Source organism: Chiroxiphia lanceolata, chromosome 24 (assembly GCF_009829145.1).
Source record: "Chiroxiphia lanceolata isolate bChiLan1 chromosome 24, bChiLan1.pri, whole genome shotgun sequence".
NCBI lineage: Eukaryota > Metazoa > Chordata > Aves > Passeriformes > Pipridae > Chiroxiphia > Chiroxiphia lanceolata.
Window position 1 is genome coordinate 1,359,345 of NC_045660.1, and position 14,461 is coordinate 1,373,805.

Here is a 14,461-nt window from a genome sequence, read left to right on the forward strand (position 1 = left end):
CAACAGCAGGAACATTTCAGAGCAGGCTTGGTTTAGCTGCAGCCTCTGGGGTTCTGGGAAACAGCTCTTTAATGTCTGCAAAAGTGCTTTGAAACCCGGGGATGAGAAATGTGGAAGGGGAAGGATGGGGGTGATTGGGAACACAGAGGATTGTGCTTCCAGCAGGTCTGAGCTCAGAGAAATCACGCCTGAGGAGTCTCAGGGAGACAGCTCAGCTCGGATTTCTCCTGATTGAAACAGCTGAAAAGTGTCCAAGGAGACCCAGGGAGCTGCAGGATCTATGCTTCAGGTGGGATGAAGTCAGTGATAAAACAAATGGGCAGCTCGTGATGCTCCAGCAGGGCTGGAGCTGTCAGTGCAAGGGCACAGTGAGCTCTTATTTATCCTGGGCTGGGCAGGTGGGGCTTAAGAACCACTCTGGGCTCCCTCCCTCACACCCAGAGCTGTCTGAATGTCCCAGAAAGGATCCTGGAAACTTCTGTCCCCGATCAATTCCCAACAAAACTTCCTGCAGACCTCTCACAACCACACTCTGGGATTCCTGCTGCACCCCTGCTGCAAGGCAAAGTTGGGGTTGTGGCCGTAGCTTTAACCCCCGGGATGAAACTGGGCTGGGACAAGGTCAGTGCTCCCTCTGGCACAGCACTGGAAGGGGGAGGCAGGGAGAGAGGAGAGCCCAAAAATGAGCCCCACTGCCCAGAGGGGATGTGCTTTGCCACCCTCAGGTGCCCTTTGGCTCCATCCATGTCCACTGCCTGCTCAGCCACACTTCAACCTCCCCAGGCTGTGGATACAAATCCACAGGAGATCCAGCACTGCCATCCTTTCATTCCAGCAGCTGCCAGCATATTTTGGAAGGGGAGCTGTCTGATGGGGCCCAGGTCTCCAGATCTCACACTTGCCAATGTCATAAAGGCCTTAAAACGCTGTAATGGGAGCTCTGGTGTCCACCAGAGCCATTCAGAGGAGAGACTGTTGGATTGCACAGCTTCTCCTCCTTACTGAAGCTGTACCCCTGGGTTATTGCACTTATTAAATTAGGAGCTGTAAAGCAACTGGGTAAATAATAAATTGCTAGAAGGAAATAAAAAAAAATGCCACCCCTTTCAGTTATTAGTCCAGATGAGTGAATTAGGTGTGGAAACAGCAGCTTTGAAGTTGGACTCATTAAATCACACACCAATTCAGCACTTATTAGGTCTCCAGTCAGATATATAAAAGCACTGGAAGATGGGTTTGCTGTGAGCAATAGCCATTACTTTTGCTGCTCTGAGCAGCCTGTGAGGCTCCTGCTGATGCTGGGCTGGGAGAGAAGAATTTAAAGCACCAGCCCCCGGTGCCAGGTGAGAGTTTGGGAATTGTGGGGTTTGTCCCTGAAGGAGGAGTTCAGGAAGTAGGTGACAACTACAGAGACATTCACAAAGAGCCAGGAAGGCACAGAAAATGAAATGGGAGGAGAGTTTCTGGTCTGGCTGTGCCAAAGGAGGATCACACACCATCAGCCACGACTGCAGTGTCTGCCTCAAGAAGTTGAGCTCTTCCACTGAGCAAGGTGGACCCACACCTCAGGTGCTTCCCCCCATACCCTCATCCATCCACCCACCCACCCATCCATCCATCCATCCATCCTGGTTATCCTCTTCCTCTTGCATCCCCTGCACACCTTCCCCAACACCCTCATCTCCTCCCCACACTTGTCCCCTGCCAGCAGCACTGTCTGGGCAGTACACATCCCAGAACAAAAGGCTGGGCTTAGAGCTTGGCAAAAAATATGAAAATCCCTTCCTTGAGCACAATACTTCCCTACCTGGTTTTTATCTAGCCTGACCCCTTTAATAAATTTGCCCCCTAATGGGTTACAGAGATCTTAAAACTGGAGATCTCTGCTGGAGCTGTGTCAGATCAGCCCTGCTGGCACTTTGTCTTCAGAGTTAGGAGCTTAGAAGACTAATACATTTTGCATTCTTCGGATTTGCCATATGATAGGAAAGATAAGGTCATGATTTCCAGCTTCTTTTCACAGCCACAATACTTAGAAATCTATTTTTATAGTGAAAATTTGGATACTCAGTTAATAACCTGATTCCAGGAGCAAAAAGCTGTAAGTGTTGAACAATCCAGAGCCAGCAATGGCACGTGTGTGCCTGGGAATTCCCAGGGCTCCCACACTTACAGGACCAAAGGTTTAACCAAGTGTTTGGACCACAAAGCCAAATCTCTCTCTGGGAGTTTAGTATTTCATCTCCTAACCCAAATATTTCAGCTGGAATGTTGCATTTCTCCAGGAGTGAAGTAACTGGGCATATCTGTGGCCTGAGCTGCCTTTCAACTTGCAGCTAAAATGGGGAGAGACCTTCTGAGATAAATAATACATTGAATGTGCCCTCACCCACAGCCCCCTCTTGCTGAAGCCATGACCTTTCTGTAGTTGATCTGTAATTCGAGGGAGAATAAAACAAACTCGGCTCAAAGGGGTTTTTTGTGAGGTTTAAGGTGGTTGCTGTTGCCTGGTTAAGGGGTGTCCCAAGGGCAGGGCCCTGGTGTCCTTTTAGTGCCAGGTCTTGGAGAGGGCAGTGGCACCAAGAGGGGTCTGACAGACCCCCAGAGCTCCTGAGCCCAGGGGGCAGGAGCAAGGCCTGGCTGGTGCTGCCTTCACTGTAGTTCCTGAGAACCTGGAAGGCTTTAACCCATTCCTCACTCACTGATGTGCACACTCAGGATCCAGGGTTATCCAGGATAATCCAGGCTGGGAGGGGGTCCAGAGCAGGGTCAGCCAGGGAGTCACACCAGGTTACTCTGGCCTTTATCTAGTCTGGTCTTGAAAGCTTTGCTCATGCTCCCCTTGGCAAGGGCAGGGCCACACTCCTGAGGGATGTGCCCAGGTCTCACAGGGGGCAGTGGCAGAGTCCTGGGTTTCACAGGGGTGTGAATCCCTCCTGGGGCTCCAAGTTTTCCTCCATGACCCAGAGGATGTGGCGGTTTGCATCATTCTTTCTAATGATGAAAGACAAGGTTTCCACTTCATCAGGGCCCAGGAGCTGTGGTTTCACAAAGAAGGGCATGTCAGGAGCCACCTGCTCAGAGGGAAGGCACAGCCTGGCACTGTGGGCTCACCCCAGCAGTTCCTGCATCCTGCTTTTGTGCTGACCCCCTTTGGGCCACAGAGACTGTGAGGGGGCACTGGGGACTCCAGCAGGACACAGAGTCTGTTATGAGGTGATGTTTTTATTTGTCTTGCTCCCTGCCCAAGAGGAGGATGAAGTCATGGCTCACCTGCCAGCGCTCCCTGGGAGGATCTGCTGCACTGATCAGCACTGTTATATCAGGCACTATTTTCCCAGGTTTTGCCCACTGCACAGGTCCCACCAGCTGCATGAATGGTGCAGGGAAGGTTTAGGCTGCTGCCAGTCAGCCCTGCAGACATGCCCAGACCCTTCTGGTGCACAGCAGTGTCATTAACCACGGGCACAAGGCACAGACCCACCCCCTCCTGATGCCCACGTTGGCTCCATCCCTGGGGGTGTCCTGCATCCCTGCACCATCCAAACCCCATCCCTCTGCCTGAGCCCTCGCTGCCCTTCCACACCTCCATCCCTCAGACTTTGCGATGTGGTACAGTGGGCACGGTGGGATTTGTTTGAAGGGTGGGCTTGACGATTTTCAAGGTCTTTTCCACCCTTAATGATCCTACAATTCTATGATTCTGTGATCCCTTCTCCTTCCCTTCCTCCCCTGCTCTGCTCCACTCTCAGCAGCCTCCTCCTGTTGTCATAACAACAAGCAGCAGCCCGTGGTGGCCGTGCCAGCCCTTCCAGCAAAAACACCTCCTCCTGGGAGCAGGCACCGGCCCTCGGCCCCGAACCATCTGGCTGAGCTGGGGAGGGGCTGGGGGCAGAGGGACAGGGGCTGCCCTCACCCACACACACACTTGGCCTCGCGTTGTGCCCCCAGAACTGGGCGCTGGACACACGGGCACACGTGGAGAGCTGTCCCCAGCTGGTCTCTGCAGCACAGACTCATCTCCTGCGTCCACCTCCTGACACACCCCTGCTCACCCACATCCTTCTGTCCGAGTCACAGCGTGTGGGAAGGGCCATATCCCTGCCCAGCACCCCATGGCAAGGCAGCAGGGGGGTCTGCAGGGCTCATCTGTGACTCTCAGCACAGGGGGTGACTCTGGGTTGGGCCTGTGCAGGGCTGAGGGTTGGACTCCATGATCCTTGGGAGTCCCTTCCAGCTCAGCACATTTGGGATTCTGTGACCTGCCCCAGCCATCTCTCCTCCACAGCAGCTCACTCCATATCCCTGGAGCCAATTCCTGACCATCCCAGCCTCCGGGTCTCCTCTCCTCCCTCTATGACACATCCTCACATGGAGCACCCTGAGGCACAGCCAGGATCAAACCAGAACAGCTCCCTGCAGACTAAGGAGTCCCACAGACTCCCTGTGGCTTGGGATGTGCTTCTTCCAGGGGAACCAAGACCACAGGCACAGCCAGAGCTGCTCCTGAAGGCACTGCAGGCACTGGACATCCCTCCCGTGGTCCAGAAAATCAATCAAATCCCAGGTCTCAAAGGGATTTCTCCTTTTAGAGGCCTGTAACCAGCAAGAGATCAAAACCCCTCCAGACCAGCATGTTCAAAGCAAGGGGGTTCTGCTGCACCCAGAGGTGTGTAAGGAACACAAAGAAATGCAGATCTGAGGTTCACCTGCTCCTTAGTCATTTCTCTCAAGTGTTGGGTGAGTTCCATCGAGCCCAGACCTGCTGTTCCAGGACCAAAGACAAACACCCTCCTCAGTGGTTCTCAGCCTCTTTCTCAGCTCTTTTCCAGCAAGCCCTGCCAGCTCCACCCTCAGGGAAGTGTCCATAGATCTTTGAAGTGTTGAAAAGCAAAACCAAAACCCTGCTGGCAGGGCTGGACCTTGGTGGGAACAGCTGCCCCTGCCCACCTCCACCCTGTCCCTCAGTCCTGCTGCATCTCCCTGGGGACATCATTCCATCCCCAGGCCTTTCCTCTCTGTTATTCCTGCCATGCCAGCAGCTCCCTTTGGTGCAGCTCTGTGCCAGGCTGTGGAGTGACTGAAAGCATATAAACCTATTTTTTTTTTGGCTAAAGCCATTCCATCTACTCCACCCAGGCTCACCAGCCCTTCCCAGAGTGGTGCTGGGCTACATCTTCCAATAGCACCCATGAACTGGGCAATCTGCCTCCTCCTTAAATGGCTTCTCACTGCTAGAGAGCAGGGAGAGATGGGATATTGGAAAGGAATCCTTCCCTGGGAGGGTGGGGAGGCCCTGGCACAGGTTGGGCAGAGAAGCTGTGGCTGCCCCTGCATCCCTGGAAGTGTCCAAGGCCAGCTTGGAGCAACCTGGGCTAGTGGGAGGTGTCCCTACCCATGGCAGGGGGTGGGATTGGATGGTATTTAAGGTCTGTGGTTCTGTGATTATTCAACCAAAAGCTTCTGAGAGGTCAAGGAGTGAAGATTTCTGAAGGTGCTTTTATTGTGTTACACATAAAAGCCTGGTTACAAGTCCTCTTTCAGGTTCCCAAGTCAAGCTCCTGAGCTGCTGGGAGGCTGAACCTGGGTAGAAGGAAAGATCATTTCATCAAGGGACTTGGGGATTTCAAAAGAACAGCAGGAATTTCAGCCTCCCAGAGAGAGGGACTGGTTTGAACTTCCCAGAGCATTGTCCCAACCCTCCCTTTTTCACACGGCTATCGGTGACTGCACCTCCCAGGAGAACCAGCCTGTAACAGCAGCCAAAGGATTCCTAATAGTTTGATACCACATTTGAATTCCCAAGGGAGGAAATGTCTGGTCTCTGTGTCTAGAAAACAAAGACTCTAGAGGGGGAAGGCATTTCTTGGGACACCTGATTAATTGGAGCCACTCTGGAGATCAGTGTAAACCAAATTGGTTCCAGGCTGGGGAGATTAGTGGGGTTTAACTGCAGTGTTCTCCAGACATCTCTGGCTGCCTTTGGAGTGTCTCTGGTTTTAAGCATTGGAGAAATATTTTTTTTTTTTAAAGGGAAAATCATTCCTCTGGTCAGTGGCAGAAGCACAAACTGGAGAGGCTGGTGGTGAACCTGGAACGAACCTCCCCATCCCACCCCCTCCAGCCAAGGCTCAGTGCCTTCCACCAGCAGCAAGGAAAATCCAGGGTGCTGTTAAGGAAGGATCCCAACTTCCCCAAGCCCTGACTCTCACAGAATCACATAATCACAAAATCTGAGCTGGGAGGGACCCCCAAGGATCATGGAGTCCAACCCTCAGCCCTGCACAGGCCCAGCCCCAAGAGTCACCCCCTGTGCCCCAGAGGAGCAGCCAAACCCCTCCTGCAGCTCTGGCAGCCTTGGGGCTGTGCCCACTGCCCTGGGGAGCCTGGGCAGTGCCCAACCAGCCTCTGGGGGAAGAACCTTTGCCTGAGATCCAACCTGAGCCTGCCCTGACACAGCTCCAGCCGTTCCCTGGCTGCTGTCCCTGCTCCCCCAGAGCAGAGCTCAGTCCCTGCCCCTCCTCTGCCCCTGCCCAGGAATTGGAACTGCACTGAGGTCTCCCCTCAGTCTCCTCTGCTCCAGTTGAACACACCAAGTGCCCTCAGTGTCCTCCCACGCCTTCAAATCCAGGCCCTTCCCCATCTCTTTGCCCTCCTTTGGACACTCTCCAATGACTCAATCCCTTCCCTCCATTGTGTCCCCCCAAACTGCCCCAGTGTTGAGGTGAGGCTGCCCCAGGGCAGAGCAGAGCAGGACAATCCCCTCCCTCACCCAGCTGGAAACATTTTGCTCTCCCACATCTCCCCAGGCCCCCAGAAACTCTCTGGATGCACAGAGCAAATGGTAGATCCACTTCCACTGCCCCTGGCAGGCTCTCGGAGCAGGGACAACAGCAAGAGTGTCCTCCTTGGAGCAGAGGAATGAAGAGCACAGCACCCACCACCCCCAGCTTTCCAACACAGGAGAGCCCTGGGGAAGTGGTACCCAAAGCTGGGCATTGCTGACCTTGATTGGTACCCAAAGCTGGGCATTGCTGACCTTGACTGGTACCCAAGGCTGGGCATTGCTGACCTTGCTGGTCTGGAGTTTGCTCCTGGCCCTATGAGGAGGCCACAGTTGCTGTCTGCAGTTGGGGAAGCTGAGTCACAGAGCAGCCAAGTGCTGGGAATGGTTCAACTTCCTTCTGGCTGCTGGATAAATTCAAAAGGAGTCGTTGCTGCAAAGCCAGACAGATCTTAGAGAGGAGGAAGGCAGAGGTTTGTGCCCTGCCAACACTTCTCCCTCCTCTCAATGCTGAAATGTGGCTTTTCTGAGACTAAACGGAGACCAGACAAGCTTCTCCACCTCTTCCCTCACCTCCCTCATCCAAAATTCCTTCCCTGTCCTGCTTGGTGAATCCCCCCCTGCAGCAGCCCCTGAACTTGTCTGCAAACATCCCCCAAAGGCTGCTCAGCCTCTGGAGCCCAAGGGTGAAGGGGAGCAGGGAGTTCCTGCCCAGAAGGGTTTCCTGGTGCATGGAGCTGAGCTCAGTTCCTTGGGGGAAGGAATTAGGATAGGGAAATTCTCTTTTTTATTCTTATTTCTTTTCTCTGTTTTCTAATAGTGTGCTCCCAGGCCAGGCTGGATGGGGCTCTGAGCAACCTGGTTTAGTGGGAGGTGTCGGGGTGGAACAAGATGAGCTTTAAGGTCCCTCCCAACCCAAACCATTCTATGAATTCTGGACCCTGCAGAGCCCCATCAGAGCATCCCCCGTGGCCTTTGCTCAGGGTTTCTGTGCTGTGAGGAGGAAAACCTGGAAAAAAATAACAAAATTGTGGCATTTCTTTAGGGCAGAACTTCACCTGCAGCTGGGGGGGTCAGCAGGGATGGCTTGCTGGGGGTGCAGCAACTTAACCTGGGTTTATCCCAACATTCTCCATCATTTCCCAGGTCCCTGAGCCCGTGCTAAATCCAGTGACAATTAAAGACTGCCAACCATGCAAGTAGTGATATGTTGGGACTTTAAAATTTATTCCAACATGCTATTTTTTTAAAAATACGCCCAGACTGAGCAGACAATCTGAGCTGTAGTAAAGGCAATATTATACTTGTAAAAACTTCTCATTCACAGTACAGATGTCATTTACAATAAGGGTCACAAACATCAAATACTGAGTATTTTTCTTTTTTTTTGTTGTTTTGTTGTTTTTTGTGAGTTTTTTGTTCTTTTTGTTTGTTTGTTTTTACATCAGACTGTGCTTTTACCTGCCTTTTTTTTTTTTCTTTTTTGCACTGATATAACCATACAGACGTTGCAAGATGCAAGTGTAGAAACTGGAGTTAAAATAAAATTACAGGCAAAACTACCAAATTACATTGTAACGCTGTACATATTTACAGTACCATTTTTTGGAATGTATTGCCATTTTAAGAACATATAGAAACTTTCTACAGACTATTCCACTTACAGAATACATACACCTTTTAGAAAAAAAGGCAAATATTTATCTTACATGAGACCATGTATATTAAATTTGCGTACACATTATTATTATTATTATTATTTTACATTACATTTACTAAAGTGATCGTAAGTGCCATCATATCTCAGTAATGAAAACAGATTGGTTTTATGCCATCAGGACTGATTTTTTTTCTTTTTTTCCTTTTTTTTTTTTTGTAAATAATTTACAATATTTTTTTTTGTGTAAATACTGTGCAATAGATGGAAATAATAAAAGAGAAGGAAAAAAAAGGACATGATGAAACGAAGTCAGCAAAGGAAAAGCTACTGCAAGGACAGCAGGGAAGGGCTAGATCAAATCATCAGGGTTTGGCATGAAAATTGGACTCATTTTAATGATTTTCCACGAGTGTATTGCTTGTTCAGGTGCTGTTTCTGTGGATTTTAAAGCAAACCAGGTAAAGTGGGAGTTGGTTTAAGAGAAAAACCAACTGTGCTGCAGATCTGGGGGTGGAGGGGAGAGCAGAGCCAGGGGGAGGTTGTGCCTGGCAGGGCTCTGATGGGAAGGACCCCGGGATGTGCTGCTCCAGCTGGGAATCCCAGGGGCATCTCCTGCCCCATCCAGCCCAGGGCAGCTTGGACAGGGCTGGAGTGGGATTTGGAGCAGGGTTTGGAGCAGGGTTTGGGACCAGTGGGTGGCTTGAAGCACTGTCCAGGGAGTGTCACTTCAGGGATACCTGGAATGTCACCCCTTGGGAGCAGGTGATGAACTACATTTCTCAGTCATAAATTATAAAGTCACAGCTACTTCATCAGGATTTTTCAGAGTTTCCTGCTGTGATTCCTGGGTATCCAGCCAACAACCTGGGAATAATTGGAGCTGGCAGGGATCTGCTTCAAGGCACGGGGGCGTTTTGGGGAGCCAACAGCCCCCTCTCTTCATCCCATGGCCTGCTCAGCCCTGCAAGACCCTGAGCTCTGTGACCTTGATAAAACCTTGATAAAAGTTGCTCAATTCATGCTTAAGCACAAAGAAGTTCCTAAAACTCCAGAAATAGTTAAGCTCAAGCCAAGGTACAGGTGCTTTATGAGCTCTGGCTGTGAGTCTTGGTATTTAAGATGACTCTGTCAAGGGATTGTTCCAGAGCACGGGCCAAGTCCTCTGTGCAGGATGATTTCTTGGATGGCACAGCATCTGTTTGCCATGGAATACCTGCAGCCATGGAGCTGCACAAACAGCTTATCAGGGAAGGAAATATTCGAGCAGGGTTTGGGCTGATTACCCACAACAAAGAGGAGCAGCCAGGCCCTGGAGGCCACGTGCCTTCATGGATTATAAATTTAAGAACCTCTGCCACGAAAAAAGCAGGGGATTTGATTTCCACCTGCTGATGAAAAGGAAAGGCTGGGCTCTGCTTTTTCATTTGCCTATTTGCATTATTAATACATTCTCTTGCAAATAATACTGCTAATTGCTCTGCAAAGCATCTGTACTAACCTAACCATCCTTGCAGCCCTTGTGGGAAGCAAAATAGGGTCCATCATCCCCGTTTTGCAGACAGAACAGACATTCAGAGTGATATTAAAAGCTGTGACCACCAGGTGTGACACAGGGGAGCCAAAGGGGGATCCGGGTGGGAACAGTAGCCAGGGGTGACGGCTGGGGCTTGAGCCCTGCTGGGAATAACACCCAAAACCCTCCAAAAATCAGCAACGTTCCTGTGCTCCTTGGCTGAGTAGGAGGCAGGGGGAGACACGTTTGCACAGGGTCACACTAACCCTGCCCGCAGACAGAGATGCTGGTGCCGGCGGGGAGGGGACGCCCTTCCCCGGAGCTCTGAGCTGGCAGTGTGACCATTTAGCCCTTAAATTGCAGTTAGGGGTTTTTTTGTGAGCCTTTTTGCCTATCCAATAGGCCGTATTGCCCGGGGGAACAGCGTGAAGCACCATTTCAGCCCAGCCAGAGCTTCCCCCTTGTCTGTTGAGAAGCCGAACCGGGTGGAGACTCAGCCCTGGGGGGTTCGTGCCCATCTCCTGAGTTTGCAGCGGCCCCTCCGGGTGCCCTCTCCGTGCTGGGTGTGGGATCCGAGCAGGGCGTGACCCTCACAGCTCCACAGCCCTTCCCCAAAACTCCTCTCCCTGCTTTTATTGGCCCTGGCTGAAGAGCCTGGCTGCTCTGCAGCCCAGATGCAGAAAGCTCCAACTCATCCCGAGCTGCTGGAAAAGCTTCAATAATAATAATAATAATAATAATAATAATAATAATAATAATAATAATAATAATGACAACAATAAAAACCCATCACAAAAAAATCAATAAACCGATGTAATGACTTCTGTGTTTTCTTGGGCTTTTTTTTCCCCCTCCACTCTGTCCATAAATGACAGAGGGGAACAAAAATCCATGCAAAATATCAACAGGTCAAGGATTCAAATGCAGTTACAGAGAGAAACTGAGCAAATTTGATCTAGCCCAAAGCTCGTGGAAAATGCACCAAAAAAACCCAGGATGCTGAGTGCACAACTGCTGCAGTATTTTTCTTTACGTACAATTTATATATATATATATATATATGTGATATATATATATATATTTATAATTAAATACAAAAAGCTACCTTGGAATAATGTTAAGAGTGTGACAAAGAGGCAAAAAGTGGCAGAAGACAGGAGAGTAACTAAATTTGGTGGATGGTTTCCAGGGGTTTCACACCAGCCCTGGCTGAGCACACCTCTCCCAGTCATCCTGATATTAAACACACACTTAAAGCCTGAGAGCTGAACTGAGCTCCAGCCCCTGCTCCTGCCACGGGATCTGAAAAAGATCTGAAAGCAGGACCAGCTTCCAGGCTTGGGGCCAAAAAAGGGGAAATGGGAAAAAGGGAAACTTGATAAAAGTGCTAATTAGGGTATAAATGGGTTCTGGATGTTGTTTGGGTCAGTGTCACAACCTTAATGTTATTTCCATGATATTTCCTTTTGTACTTAATTCCCTTTACAAGAAGAGTAAAAAAAAAAAAAAAAAAGAATCACAGAAGATTATTAAAAAAATTTCTATTCTTTGCCCGTGAGACGGGAACAGTTCATAGCTCATCAAGTCTGGCAAGGAAATATGTTCTCATTCAGGGTTTTATTTGATTCCTTTTATTTTTTTTTTCATTTTTTTTTTTTTTAAAAAGTGTATTACGTACCCGATAAACTGGAACAGCTCTGAAAGAAGAAAGAACTGGTCCACTGGTTAAATAGTTATATCTTTTTTTTTCCTTTTTTTTTATCTTAAAATAATAAAAAAAAAAAGAGGTTTGTACAGATTCCATAGACCAGAAAACCCTCTGAAGTAGTAAAGAACCTGCTGTTTGCTGGGGCAAACTCTTGGATATTTGTGTTTTAAAAAGAGAATTAATGTGCCAGAGGGGAACGGCTCCGTGGGGTCACTCTGGATTTGGTATCTCTTGGCAGTAGGGGCCTTGGCTCTGCTAGGGATGGGCATCCTTAAAAATCTGCTCTGGCAGAAGTTGCTGTGCATGCAGAACAAGCTGGGTGCAAGCATCAACCATTGAGCATCACCACGTTTGAGCTTCCAAAACACCCCAGGACGGGCCCATCAGCACAAGGGCTGTGCTGGGGACGTTCTGCTGAAAGAAATAAAGGAGGGGAAAATAAGACACAGAGTCACTGGTGAGTTCCAGCCCCGACACGTGCAAAGGAGCAGAGCCCAAACCGCTCCTGCATCCCCAGAGCTCCACGGAGCCAAACCAGCCAGGGCCGGGCTTGGGATGGGGTGGGATGGGATGGAGGGACTTGGTCTGTGACCAAAAAATGACAGAGGAAAAAACGGTTGCAAGGCTGAGTTTTGTTCCCCTTTTCAAGCGAGGGAGGTGTTCACAGAGGGCTCTGAAGCCCAGCCAGGCCGGGGCTCAGGCACAGCTCTGCCGGGCGGGAGGGAAGGATTAAAGCGAGCAGGGGCCGGCTCGGCCAGCGAGAGACACCGATCCTGGCCCTGGGGCTGCATTCCATACATTCCTATGTTCTCGCAGTTCAATCTTTGAACCTTTTTTTTTGTTTTTTTGTTTTTTTTTTTTTTTTTCTGTCCCTTTTTTTAGAAAAGTGCTTTGCTGGGTCCTGCGGGAGGGAGGGCTGCTCGTGTTCGGCTTTTCTCTCTCTCGGGACCGTTTCTCTCCCTTCGAACGCCCCTCCCCTGCTCGAGGAAGTGCTACTTTCACGTACAAGTTCAGGGTAAACACGTTTTTTTTTCAAATGTAAAGCAGTTTCAACTGTTTAAAGCACAACCATAGGCAACCAGAGGGATGCAAGAAAAAAAAATACCAAGCACTTTGCAAGAATTAAATAAAGCATGTAATAAATACGAATCATAAACTTCTGTACACAGGAGCAAGGGTTTGGGTTTTTTCTTTTTTTTTTTTTTTAATCATTTAATCAATATAAAAAAAAGTTTTTTCTGGTTTTTTTTTTGTTTTCAGTGCATCTTCTTCCTCTTAAAATGCTTAACCCTTTCCTTTCTGCATCTCTCAGGCCCAGAATTACGCACACCTAAATGGCAAAAAAGACAAAGGTCTAACAAACCCCCTTTCCAAAAAACTCTAAAAAAATATTCACAGCCTCAAACAGTTTTGTACATTTCAAGCAACAAAAGGTATAGAAAAAGGCACAAGTAACTGCATACATGTGGAGATAATACCAGACTGGGACAAAGAAAACCAGGACTTTTCCATGGGTTTGGTCATTCACTAGAGTGCTTCTTATCGGTGATTATACTAAAGGAAATAGTGTTGAAAATGTCTGTTGATTTTACAGAGGAAGCCTAAAGGTGGAACAGATGGAGGTTTTAAGTACTTCCTGCGTTTTCATCCACCTTTGTTTGAGTTTGACCTAAAGCTGCGTGCTCTGGGTGGGGGCTGCTCTTCCCGGAGGTGCCCCCTTGGTGCCCGGGCTCCCCGGAGAGGTTCCTGGGGCGCAGGGACAGCGAGTGGCTGGGTGGGGGCTCCGGGGGGCAGCCGGGGCTGCTGCCGCCGTCACACGGGGGGGCATCTGAGATGAAAGTGCAGGGTGACTCAACAGAAGTGCTCGAGCTGCCAGATTGCTTCTTGCCCGTTTTTTTGGGGGGTTCTTCCTCCCCGCTCGTCGGAGGCTTTGGACAGTGCTCGTGGGGTGTGCTGGGGCTGGCCGGGCCCACGCGCTCCTCTGGGCTGGGCTCAGCCAGCGCTTGTACCCTGTGTTCCTCCTGCTCTGGCTGCTGCCGAAGCTCACTAGTCCTCATTTTCTCCTCCAAATAACCCCCACTCAGCTCCGGGGACAGCGCGTACTTGGAAACCTTCGCAGCCGGGGACGCGGACGCCGCTGGGATTTGCGGCTCCTCATCCCCCTTGGGAGCCCGGCCGAACTCCGCCACGGCTCCGCTTCCAGAGGCGAAGTATCCGGCTTGTAGGGACACCACGGAGCTGGGCACCAGGCTGGGGTGGGAGCTGGGCCTGGCCTGGACCATCTGGATGCCCCCGATGGGGATCATGGGGTACGGGGTCCTGGTGAGCTGCTGCGAGTGCAGCGGGAGGTGGCTGAAGACGTTCTCCTCCCCTCGGGCCAGGGCGTGGAGGTCGTGCGGTGCCTGCAGGGGCCGGGAGCAGACGGGCTGGGTGGGGCCAGGGGAGCGTGGTGGGCTTCGGGGCTCGATCTTCTGTGCCAGAGAGGGAAGAGAAAGAGCTGGATCAGTGCAGGGAACGAGTTACACCTTTAGCACCACTAATGCTCACTACGAGGATTGGGTTCAGCATTTGATTCTAATCAATCGACCATGGAAGATGTGGAGACCCAAACCTTTAAGGAAAGGAGCAACACAGCCCACAGCGTTTGCCTTCTGGCTACAAATGTGCTGTGGTCTGCTGGGGCACAGATCCAGGGCTTTGGCTTAGGCCAAACCAGGAATGGTTTGGGTTGCAGGGGGCCATTAAGGGTCATCTTCCACTAGACCAGGTTGCTCCAAGCGCTGTCCAACCTGGTCT

At 50.4% G+C, this 14,461-nt stretch overlaps 1 protein-coding gene across 1 annotated transcript in view; it reads right to left on the reverse strand.

The window, feature by feature from the left end:
• Positions 1–7,986: 7,986 nt before the first annotated feature.
• LOC116797991 (transcription factor HIVEP3-like) overlaps positions 7,987–14,461 on the reverse strand; it is a 72,741-nt gene continuing 66,266 nt past the window's right edge. The window contains 1 exon segment of the mRNA XM_032710040.1: positions 7,987–14,136. Coding sequence (XP_032565931.1) covers positions 13,291–14,136 — 846 coding nt within the window. The 3' untranslated portion in view covers positions 7,987–13,290.